Source organism: Gekko japonicus, unplaced genomic scaffold, assembly GCF_001447785.1.
Source record: "Gekko japonicus isolate JY-2015 unplaced genomic scaffold, Gekko_japonicus_V1.1 scaffold3137, whole genome shotgun sequence".
NCBI classification, from domain to species: Eukaryota; Metazoa; Chordata; class Lepidosauria; order Squamata; family Gekkonidae; genus Gekko; species Gekko japonicus.
Window position 1 is genome coordinate 69,177 of NW_015159800.1, and position 12,555 is coordinate 81,731.

The following is a 12,555-nucleotide window of genomic DNA, read 5'->3' on the forward strand; positions in this document are numbered from 1 at the left end:
CGCATGACGGGGCTGGGAGAGGATGAGTAGAAGTACTTCTAAATAAGTGGATTCAGGTGGGGTAGCCATGTTGGTCTGAAGCGGCAGAACAAAGTTTTAGTCCAGTGGCACCTTTAAGACCAATAAGTTTTATTCAAGGTATATGCTTTGCAACACAACAGCTACTTTAAAGAAGAAGAAGAGGAAATTGGATTTATACCCCGCCTTTCACTACCCAGAGGAGTCTCAGAGTGGTTTACAATCTCTTTTCCCTTCCCCTCCCCACAACAGACACCCTGTGAGGTAGGTGGGGCTGAGGGAGCTCTTTTGAGAACCGCTCTGCTCTTTCCAGAACAGCTCTGAAAGAACTGTGACTGACCCAAGGTCACACCAGCAGCTTTATGTGGAGGAGTGGGGAATCAAACCTGGTTCTTCCATATTAGAGTCCATGCTCCTAACCACTACATCAAACTGGATCTGAGGTCACCCACTGAATTTCCTGGAAGGTTGAACTATTCTCTTACAGGTTTCTCAGTGTTGTGATTCTTAATGTCAGATTTGTGTCAATGTATCCTTTGGCATAGGGTTTAACCTATTTACCCTGTGTAGAGAACTGAAGGACATTGTTGGCATTTAATGGCATGTACAATGTTAGAAGATGAGCATGTGAATAAGTCTGAGATGGTGTAGTTGATGTTGTTAGGTCCACTGATTGTGTTGTCTGGGTGTATATGGCAGCAAAGGAACTTCAGGAACAGCCTAGAAAGGGAAATAGCTGAGTTGCAAGTTATTACAACACTCAGAAGAATGAAATCCCCAGGACATAACAGGGATATTGGTTTTTAATCTCACTGCATGTGCTAACCTCATCCAGTCCTTACATCTGTATTCTCACCAATCCCCAGAAGGGCCATACATCCTCTTTATTTCTTATTTGGAATAGTAGATTGTAATGTAATGAATAATAGAATGTAATGTAATTTGGAATGGTAGATTGGAATGTATTTCTCTGATCTGGGAATGGGAGGTACTCTACACATCCAGTTGCCCCGCTTCAAAGAAGATGCTGCTGTAAGGTCGACTCCATGCTTGAGAGGAGAGGGATGGAGTGTAATGGCAGGGTCTCAGTTAATTACTCTCAGCAATCCACAATTAAGGATACATCGGCCCATCAATCTCCAATTTTGACATTTATTTCCTTCACTATGTTTCCCCCCAGAATTAAACCCAAACAAATGGTAGCTATATAAACTAAGCGTGTTTTTCCTGCCTGGTCCTTGCATTTGTTAAACATGTTCATTATGTTGTATGCTAATTTACTGGTCACCCTCTAGCTATATATATGGACTGGTAACTTCCATTTCATTGTATCCGAAGGAGAGTGTTTGCACATAAAAGCTTATACCTTGAATAGGGGTGTGCGCACAGTATAAACTGAGCCAAAACTACCAGAAAAACACCTTAATGGTATTTGCAGGTATTTTTTCAGCCAGGCATTAGCTGAGGTATTTATCCGGCTATTCAATATGGCCAAAACCAGAAAATCCTGAAAATTTGGATTCGGGATTTTTCAGGACCACTGGATAGCTGGCGTTAAAGGATGTTTAAAGGGATTGCAGTCCTTTTAAGCACCTTCTGGGTGAAGCATGACTTGGAGAAGGCATTTAAAGGGACTGTGAGCCTTTTAAATGCCTTCAGAGTTCAGCTGCAGCTTGCAAAACCCCTGGTCCAATCTTTTTGAAATTTGGTGGATTTTTTGAGGGGATGGACCAGCAGCTATGCTGTAAATTTGGTGCATCTAAATAACCCCTACAGAGCCCCAGAAACCCACAGATGACTATAATGGTCCCCACAGGGTATAATGGAGTCGGAAAAATTTGGCACTCCCAAATATTTACCGAATCCGTATACCATACCCATACTGGGATTCAGGAATATTGGGAAACACTGATATTTTCTTGGGTTCGATATACCTGAACCCGAAAGATACATTTTTTGTACATCCCTAACCTTGAATAAAGTTTTTGGGTTTTTAAAATATTATTTCTTTATTGCGTAAATAACACAGACAAAACATAGATATAAAAATATGGGGTAAACATTTCAAATCTTAACTAATAGTTTAGCCTTATCCATAGTACTCATTAAGTCTTTATATCACTTTTACAGGATATTAAGATGTTATTAATATCTTTTTCTCAAATCTTAATTATATCATGTTTTTAAATTGTCATAATTTCCAACCCAAGTATAAAATTTTGACCAGGTATTTTCAAAAGCTTCCTTTGTTTGATTTGAATAAAGTTTTGATGGTCTTAAAGGTGTCACTGGACTCAAACTTTATTCTTAATAAGTGAATTGCATTGCCACTGCTGAAGCAGTATGGAGAGCCATTTTTTACCCGCCAGTGCTGGAAAGAATCTTGAAGCATTAATAAGCTCAAAAGTACAGATTGTGAAGTGCACTGTGGAGGTTTCAGAACATAGCAAGAAAGTTGACTTCTATGTCTGAAGAAGATGGATTATAGGTCAGTGTAGAAGGTTCCAGGCTCAATCCTCGGCATTTTCCATTAAATGGCCTGTAAGTAACAGTGTTTGCAGATCTTAGAGAACTTTTCCTTGTTGGAGTAGATGGTCCTGGGTAGGATAGATCAGTGGTTTGACCTGTAAGGCATTTTTATGACTTCATATCCTGCAAGTGTGGATGATTTTGCTATTTCCTGGATGAAAGCAATATTATCCTTCTATGCCCATGGTTTTGATCTTATTATTGATTAAAAAAAAATCTAGTTAAAAAAAAATGGAAGAGCCAGGAGTTCTTCTGCTCTCGTCTACATTCTTTGGTCTGCCATCCAAATGGGAATATTCCTAGTAAACTAAATAAATGTTGATCACTTTTATTCTGTATATTACATTTCAGGTCTTGATCCAAAGACAATGATTGATTTAACTGAATTTAAAAACAGCAAAGTACTAAAACAGCAGCAGTATAAGGCTGAGAACCAAGTCCTACTGAAAGAGGTAAGGGATAAATTTCATACTGTTTTCTATGAAATGAAGTTCTGCAGAGAAGCAACCAACACTGAAATACATTGCAGATTGAAAGACTAGAAGAAGAAAGAGTTTCCTTGAAACAACAGATTCGTAAAATGGCTCAGGAGAAAGGAAGAAGAGCTGCGACTTTAGGTAGGTTGGCTTTATGGCTTTTGAAAAAGCTGTTTTAAATGTGTTTGGTGCTTTGCAACAAACTGTTGAAGATTCTAGAATAGTAGCCATTAATTTCTTTCATCCTCAGATGCCTCTGAGAAAACTCTTGGTGAAATTGAAGATTAAACATTATAAAGAGTCTTTCACAAATCTCTCTGATGTTGTCATGAATGCAATGTGTTTTCGTCTATAATAACAGACCTTGAAAGACTATTGCAGAATTTTCCTGGAAGATATGCAAAATGGTTGATTCAATACAAGATCTCCTTAGGAGGTTTCTACTGCTGAAATGTTGTTTTATTTTGAGGAGCCCCCCTTGATATCTTCTCTCCTGTGATTTTAAACTAGGGTTGGATTCTGATGATCTACAGCTTACTGATAGCTTCACTGATGAGTTGAAGACGAAAAAGGGGAAATCTGACTTTATGAGTACTGTTGACATTGATGAGGTAAAAGCAAAGGTAAAGTCTAATATTGCTTCCATTCCTTGTAGATTTCATTTTCATTTTTGTAAAAGTGGAAATACCACTGGTGGTTTTGTATAAAATGTTATATAAAACAGAATAATGGCTGCATTCAAACATTAATGAGTACAAACAGACTTTGTTGCATCTGTGCAAACTGGAGTTTGCTTTTCTCTCACACAAATGGGGATTCTAAATTAGATTAAAACGGAGGTTCAGAATCCTTGTTTGTGTGGGAAGGAAAAAATCCTCTGATTTGCCCTGATGGTTACATCTATACATCACAGTGGACTGGAACTTAATTCAGGGTGTCCCAAATGTAGCAGTCTTAATTGTGCTCTATATGCCAGGCAAGAAGAAGTGAGGCAAGCATCCTCTGAGATACATACAAAGACAGGATGATAATCTTTTAGAAGTATGCTTCCCTTTCTGGGTTACACAAACTGCTGTTCTTTCTAGCAGTTCAACAAATAGTCCTTCGAAGTCTGCTTAGGCTGCAGTTCCATGTCTACTTACCTGGGACTAACCTCACAGAAGACTCTGGGATTTACTTCTGAGTAAACATGCACTGTTATACAAACCAAGCTACTGTTAAAGTACATCTTATTAACTAAATTAAGATGCTGAAAATAAGAGGAGGATTTCAAAGTTTATATGCCTTGGGAGAATGAATGGGTCTGTTCTTTTTATTACAGTTTGATTCAGTGCAGAGATCTAAGAAAAGGATAATGGTGATGGTTCCAAGGCTTTTACAGTCAGTGCATTGTACATTTCTCCAGGGCTTCAGGTCATGAAGTCATTAAGTACAACTTTACATAAATTAGTAATGATAAGTCAGATCTACTAGTAGATGCACAGAGTTACTATTTTCTTTTAAAACCAACCAAAGGCCTAATAAAGAACACTTGATCCAGAGGCAGGAAAGGCAGGTGAAAGGAACCGAAAACACTTCTCCTGCCCATATGCCAGAACATCCTCTTCCGCAATTGCCTCTAGATGATAAGGTAGTCTTCCTCTTTCTACTGAAAAGCCGGTGTCATCCTATATATTACAGAAAGTCCTGCTGAGCATTGAGGAGGACAGTTCTGAAATGAAGTTAGTGGATTTGAGAACTGATTTGCCAGTCATGGGTAAAGACCAGATATATTTTCCAGAATCGTGGCTTGTAGAACACTTGGAAAAAGACCTTGATTGTGGCCAGACAGTGAATGTATTTCAGATAGATCCAGTTGAGAGTCTCATAAGGAAGCTGAAGAATGAATTAATTTTGCTTAGGTCAGAGGTGAGGAGATTTTGGTGAATTTATAGTTAGAATTATGGTATGTGACATATTTTAGAATGTGTAATTGATTATACATGCACAAAATACTGAGTTAAAGATGTGAGAACTTGTGAAAGGTGGACAAATTATCAATTACTTTGATACTGAAATTAGCGGGGTGGGCCTATAAATGTTTAGGAATGGGCATACTGATACCAGTCTTGGTGCATCTTAGTAAAATGGTTGCTTAGTAGAACAGACATGGCGCTGACAGTATTACATGGAAATAATCTATCTGCAGCATTATAAAATATGCATTTACGGATGTATGCATTTACAGGTGTATGGTAAGGAATATATAACATCAAAGCTTTACATGTTGAAATGCTTCAATAAGTGAATGAGCATACTAATTACTGCTTGTTCTTCACAATGAGCATATAATGACAGGTATTTGAAATGAAAGTATGTGGTAATGTAATTGGATCTAATACTGTGGGACTTGTGGTATTTCACCTTTATTGCAAAACTAATCTATATGCTTCATTTAGACAATGTTCTGTTCTAAACCACTGGAAATTGACCTCATATCTATGATTAATGTTTCTTTAGTTTCTCTTCTGTTTATAGTTTACTAAGAATGTTAGAAATTTTTGAGAATACATTTTTACAAACTTTCCATTTTTGTTGACAGAACAACTATCTTGCAAAAGAATTAAATGAACGAGAGAAAGATTTGGAACAAAACAGGACCATAATAGCCAAATTTCAGTCCAAATGTAAGCAGAAATTAATGGTATTATATGAAATGATGCAATGGTTTATAGATCACAAAAATAAAAAATGATCTTGCCTAAATATATCAATCTTACAACTTATTTGTGGACTTGACATTTAGTCATTAGTAAAACCCTTGATTTTAAAGAGTCAAAAAATAAGATTTTCTGAATTAAGACACTTAGTAGTGTTGGCTATTTGATCGGTATTTTTACAGCATTGCTTTTTCAGAACAAAATCATCAACCTCAATTATGTGTAACTTGTTATTGTGAAATAATTAAACTTACTTTAAAATTATAGTAATTGCAACAAATTTGTAACAATGACAGATGAGAGCTCTATAATTATGAATGGTTTTTCCTCTTTGACTTTTATCTTGGAACAAAAGAGTAAGCGTATAGTTTCAGTTTAAAAAAAGAAACCTCCCAAAGCAAAGTAACAGTAATTGTTCATGGGCAAAAAATAGGAAGTGAATTAGGGCTGCCAGGTCCAGGTTGGGAAATACCTGGAGATTTTGGGGGTGGAGCCTGAGGACGGTGGGGTTTGGAGGGGTATAATGCCATAGAGTCCACCTTCAAAAGCTGCCATTTTCTCCAGGTAAGCTGACCTCTGTTGCTTGGATAGGAGTCATAATAGTGTGAGATCTCCAGCCACTACCTGGAGGCTAAAACAAAAGGGAAAATACACAGTAAGAAACTGTCAACACAAAAGAAACTGTGTAATGGATAATACACAGTTTCTTTTGTGTTGACACTACCTGGAGGCTGGCAACCCTAAAGTGAATTTTAATTGTCAGTATTTGATTGATTTTTAATTGACTGAGTTCCAGCTCTGCACGTGTTTCCATTTTACCTAAAAGTCCTTAACTTTTAAAGTTCCTTCTGCAAGAATTGTTTTTAATTACTCAGGATAGATTTGAATATCAGCATGCAGATGCTCTAAGCATCTACTTAGTTTTCCTGTATCAGATCATTTAACTCCTAGCCAGAGGTACATCCCAGTAACATTTCAGGTTCATTACAAATATAGTACACAAGTAAATTCTATTAGAGCATCTTCTGTAGTCATGCTTTAATAAGAACAATCTTAACATTGGCTAAATCCAGAAAACATTATAGTATCCATAATTGTTACACAGATAATCAAAGGAGAGTAATTTCATGTTTCCATAAAATTTTCTTACCCCCAAAATAAAGCTCTCAATCAATTCAACTTTGCTTATTTATAGTGTTTTAACTTCATCTCCTAACAAGGGTCCAATCTGCATTGGTATTTCCCACCGTTGTGCAAATGATCTCACATCATCTCACAAATCTCTGTCCACATTTCATGCCGCATCCACTCTCCTATTGTTTCATCTCAGCATCATATGTCTGCATCATTTTATTGCCATTTAGTGATCACTCCGAGGTCACTACAGTGTCTCACCACCTTATCTGACTGTGGTTTTAAGGTGGTACAACTGCTCCTCCCCACTGTTGAGCCATTTTGAGCAAAAAGCAGACAACTGGAGTCAAATTCTCTCCCCCCCCCTTTTCTAAGGAGATATGCAAATTGTCACAAAGGAAACAAGTTAGCTGAAAATCTAGTCCTCTGTGTTTAAAAGCAGCCAGGGAACATTTTTCTGCAATTGTATTGGGGGAGGGGGCATTGGAAGCATGCCCACCCCTGACCCATTTGTTATTTCCTGGGGCAGTCTCCAGAGTGCCCTGCCTGGCAACTGCTGGGTGTTTTGTGTTTTTTAGCCAGCTCATTCTATTTTTCCTGCCCCCCCCGCCTCTCCCTCTGCCATATCACCCCTTTTACTTTGGGGGGGGGGATCGCAGGTGCCATTTCCTCCCCGCAGTGCAGCATAGTGCAGTGCCCTGCCGGTGCCCCTGGAAGGCTGCTCCTACCCCCTCTCTCTTGCGCTCTCCCTAAACAACTTGCGTCCTGATGCAGACAGAGGAGAGCTTTATACTGAGCCAAATGGGAAGCTGGTGCCACAGCAGCACGGAACAGCTTTACATAGCAAATGCAGACTGGGCCAAGAGCTAACAGTTCCCTGGTAAAGGGTTAGGGTTGCCAAGTCAAAATTTTGCCGGAGCGGGGAACTCCCCGCTGGAGGGTGGCTGGCACGTGTGCGTCGCACGCACGTCACCCAGAAGTGACGTGACGACACCGGGCACGCTGGGGGCGGGGCCACAACCATCTGAGGGAAAACCATACAGTTTTCCCTCGGATGACCGTGGCACCGCCCCCAGCATGCCTGGCGTCATCACGTCACTTCCGGCTGACGCGCACGTCGGGGTGGGGTTCCCCCCGGGGCCCGATCCGCCAGCGGCGGGGAACGGGTCTCTGGGGCGGGGGTTCCCCCGCCCCCTGGGGGGACTTGGCAAGCCTATTAAGGGTGCACATTTTTGGCACAACGTTATATGGTGCTTGAAGCCATAAGGTAATTTATATTTGTAATGTCTTTTTAAAATATTATATAACAACTGTTCATTCATTCTTGCTAACTTTTATCCTAAGGTCTATACAAAAGCAGTGATTGCCAGTTTCTCATACATATGAATATCTTTTTGGCCCTCAACTAGCACACCCATCTTTGAATCATATCTTTAGTTTTGTGAACTTGGACATTCTCAAATGCTCTCTACACCTGGGCCTTAACAAACAGCATCTATTGATAAGTTATATAGCTTCTAATCTATAAAAGGCCACACAATTATGTTACTATGTTTTCTTGCTCCTCTCCAAGGCTATTCTGTTCTGGATCTCTAAAGTCCCTTTTGTCATGTTTTAGCTGGGAGGCCAGGCTAGTTTTGTCCTTGTGGATAGTGGCATCTTCTATTATCTTTTTTGGTCAAGTCCATCAACAGTATTTCTGGCCATAACTGTGACAGAATGAGCATAGAGTATAGTATAAGATCACATTAATTTCTGTCTGTCTGCTCCAAATTTGTTTGAAATTGTAAAATATAAACCATTGAATTACAGTAAAAGAATTAGCAGATGAAAACAAGCAGCTTGAGCAAGGCATGAAAGAAATTCTGCAAGCTATAAAGGACATGCAGAAAGATACTAGTGTGAAAGATGGAGAAACTGCTCTTATGATCCCAAGTCTGGAACGATTAGTAAACGTAAGTTTTATTTCACTTATTTGATTATTAAAGGGATTTCACTTTCACTCTCTTCTGTACAAAATGTGATAGGTCAAAATACAAATGAAGATGCGCTGGTTGGGGGAATTGTATCTTTATTAAGTATTTATAAAAGACTTGAATAGTATTTTAAATTGAGGTGAGGAACATGCAGTGCTGAGAAAGACATCAATAAAGATCGGGGGTTTCTGCAGGCAGTTTTCAGGATCCTAGGAGTTATACTTTCACTCTCGCCTTTGTTGTTGCAAACTTCAAATTGTGATTAGATGATGTCCTATAGTGACTTGGCACCTGCAAGGTGCTTATAAACTTTATTTCTAGAACCAGTATGGTTACTTTAACAGAAGCATTTGGAGTTAACAATAAAAAACTGGTAATAGTGTATTGGCTAGGAGACTGGGCTATAAATCAGGGAATTCTTGTTTTTCATCTTGCTTTGTGGGGAGGCTTTAGACAACTCGCTCTCAGCTTATTCCTTAAGAAGATAAATGGGAGATGTAAATTGGCCATGGCTGTGGCACCATGCAGGTAGACAGCTTCTTAGTGGCTAATGAAACTCAGTGCTGGCAAGTTACATCATCACACTGTGCTCTCACAAGTTTCCACTAGTACTGAGAAGCTGTGTGCCTATGTGGTATAGCAGCTGTGACAACAGCAGACCCATCCCTGCCTCCCATTGCCTACTAGTAATGATGCAGCGTTCGCCTCCCTAGCCAGTGATACATAGGGGGAGGAGGTTGGGATACTCCCTGCGTATCAACCCACTCCAAATCAATCCATTGAATAAAATTGTTAAATAGCTGTTCTGAATCTGTCCAGTATGCTTTTATCCTGCCTTTTGATTCCCTACTCTTCCACTTGCACCTGGCTGGATAACCTTGGCCAAGCCATAGTTCTGGCACAGCTGTTCTTGAAAAAGAGCCGTTTCTGTCAAGAGCTCTCTCAGCCCCACTTACCTCACAGGGTGTCTGTTGTGAAGAGGGGAAGGGAAAGGAGTTTGTAAGCCGCTCTGAGACTCCTTTGGGTAGTGAAGGGCGGGGTCTAAATCCAATCTTTTCTCCTTCTCCTCCTCGGAGCTCAGAGCAGCATATGTTGTTTTCCCTTCCTCTGTTTTATCTTCACTATATTCCATGGTTAGCTTGAGAGAGTTACTGACCCAAGCATCCAAGCATGCTGCATGGCAGAATGGGGATTAGAGTCCAGATATTAGTCCAACATCATGTTCATTGCACTGGCTCTGAGTGAAGTTGCATTTCTCCTAAAGAAGCAGGGTCATAACTTGTGGTTGCTCTTAGATCCAAATCTAAGGAAACACATCTACCCCAAATTACACTAGCTGCCTATTCCATTCCAAGCAAATGACTGATTCTCTCCTTTAAAGCGTGAATTGAGTACCTGAAGTATCTGACTGAGTATCTGTTTGCACACATGTGAACCTGCCTGTCAGTTAAAACCTCCTTCAGAGATTCTCTCTGTTTCCATTCAGAGTTCAATTGGGCTTACTACAATGGAGAGAGCTTTTTCTCTTGTGTACGTCTGTCTGGCATCTGCTAGCCAGGATGTCAAAGTTGGTGCCCAGTGATAATACTTTTATCTTACAATGTTTTGTGAATTGTTGATGGTTGATTCTAGCTGCATTTGGATATCAGGTGTAGCTGTAGTTAAGGGAAAATGCACTAACCTGGCTACTGATTGGGCATGCACAGCTTTTTTCCTTCTCCTTCCTCTTCTTTCTAATGCCCAGAAATGTGTGTCTGTGTTAATCAGTGACACAGCAATCCTATACAGAATTACTCTGGTCTAAGCCAATGGAGCAAATTAAGGAACTCTGCATAGGATTGCACTGTTTATTTTCCCCTATTAACAGGGATTCTAACTGTGGTTTAGGATCCTGGCTAGTGGGAGGAAAACTAACTCTGGTTAACCTGCATTTGTATGTCATAGGTAACCAGACTTAACTGTTTAACTGGGATTGTTGATGCAATAATGCAGGGGGCATATATTTTTAGCTGAGGGTGTACGAAATTGTCATTTGTTTTGTAAATACTATTGCCAGATAATGTTTGTGAAATTATTAGAATGTGCAAAAGTGCTATATAAATGCGAAGCAGTTTTATGATTATCCTTTGCAATTTTTTTTGGTCTGTATTTGTCATTTTAAACTTATTCTGTGATTTTCTGTACTATACCATTTCTGTTAATCTTGCCAATTGTGTATTCTTTTTTTAAAAAAAATCTGATTAATAATATTAATGAAGCGATCTGGACAAATGATAAGTAATCATGTTTTCAGCCTGTGTAAATATAGCTTTATGGAGAGCATTAATTTTCTTGTGAATGAATTGTTAACAGGCAATTGAAATAAAGAATATAGAAGGAGTCTTTGATGCCAGCTTGCATCTGAAGACCCAGGTTGATCAACTTACAGGACGCAATGAAGAACTACGGAAGGAGCTGAGAGAATCTCGAAAAGAGGCAGTAGACTTTTCAAACCAGCTAGCCAAAGCGAATGCAAAGGTAGGTATGCCAACTTGATCTAAGCTTCAAAGGGAACCCTGGTAATAATGTGAAACCAAGAACATAAGGTGCGGTGCTGCTCGTTAGGGTGTGGGGTGCAGGCGACACAAAGACGACAGGAGACAAGCTTGCAGGAACTGTCAGGAACTGACTGAAACCTCTCGGCTTCAAGCTTTTATTTTATACACATTTTCCCCCCCTTCAAGCATTAGAGCATCCTAAAGGAATGTTTGTGTGTGTGTGTGTGTGTGTGTGTGTGTTCTCGTTCTCTCAGGCAAGCTCTCTGTTATCTGCCTTTCTCAAGGCTAACTCACTGCGTAGTTAGCAGTAAACAGATTCCATCTCGGCCTCTCATGACGTATAAGCATTTCAGCTCCCAACCTCCAGCCAGGGGATTCCTGGACTGCTTTCCTACATGTCATCCCTTTTTTTATTGTTTAATGTTTTAATGTGAAATCCTTGTTGCCAAGGTAGCATCACATGATGAATTTAGCATATCAGCAGACGTGTCCTCCATGCAGGAACAATGTTACCACTTTCGGGCCTGCCTCACAAAAGCCGACAACATTGCTCCTATATTGCATCCGCCTTGTGCAAGTAGCTAGGTTCCCAATTTTTCCAGGAGAACAGCCAGGAGAACAGTGCCCTCGTGCGGGTTTGCCACGCAGTCAGCACTGCCCTCCTACATGTCATTCCTTTTGTTTTTAAGGTGAAAATCCCTTTTATTGTTGTAATTTGTAGCTAAGAGGGAAGTCTGATCTTTATCATGTTGAGGCGAGGAGCGATAAAGAGAGAGCTGTTGGCAATCATTGAATACATACATAAAGCAAAATGGCTCCAATGAGGAGTATAAAAATAAGCGCAATGAATGGTCTCAGCCATTGTCATGAAATCTAGTAAAACAATCAATCTAATAATCAAGAGGAGGGGGTAACATCAGCAATAGCTGTAAATACCATTAAATGCTGGCATAGCTTAAGCAATACCAATAATCATGTTGGTGGTTATATATAGACATAATAACAACAATATTCTTGAATTAATGTACAAGTACCTCCCCACTGCACAGTCAGGAGATCTATAGCTAGTAGTTATGAAGCACAACCTGTGCCAGAGAAAAAGGCTATTGGTTGAATGCTGTAAGGAGTAGACTGAGAGGAGTTTAAAGGACTGTTCAATTTCAGCAGATAAGTTATCAATAGCTTG

The 12,555-nt window shown here is 39.7% G+C and overlaps 1 protein-coding gene across 1 annotated transcript in view; it reads left to right on the plus strand.

The window, feature by feature from the left end:
• The window catches only part of CEP290 (centrosomal protein 290kDa), a 94,605-nt gene that overhangs the window by 18,906 nt on the left and 63,144 nt on the right, over window positions 1–12,555 (plus strand). The window contains exons 14-19 of the mRNA XM_015407421.1: window positions 2,899–2,999; window positions 3,077–3,164; window positions 3,534–3,646; window positions 5,605–5,689; window positions 8,669–8,811; window positions 11,185–11,349. Coding sequence (XP_015262907.1) covers window positions 2,899–2,999; window positions 3,077–3,164; window positions 3,534–3,646; window positions 5,605–5,689; window positions 8,669–8,811; window positions 11,185–11,349 — 695 coding nt within the window. The remainder of the gene's footprint in view (window positions 1–2,898; window positions 3,000–3,076; window positions 3,165–3,533; window positions 3,647–5,604; window positions 5,690–8,668; window positions 8,812–11,184; window positions 11,350–12,555) is intronic.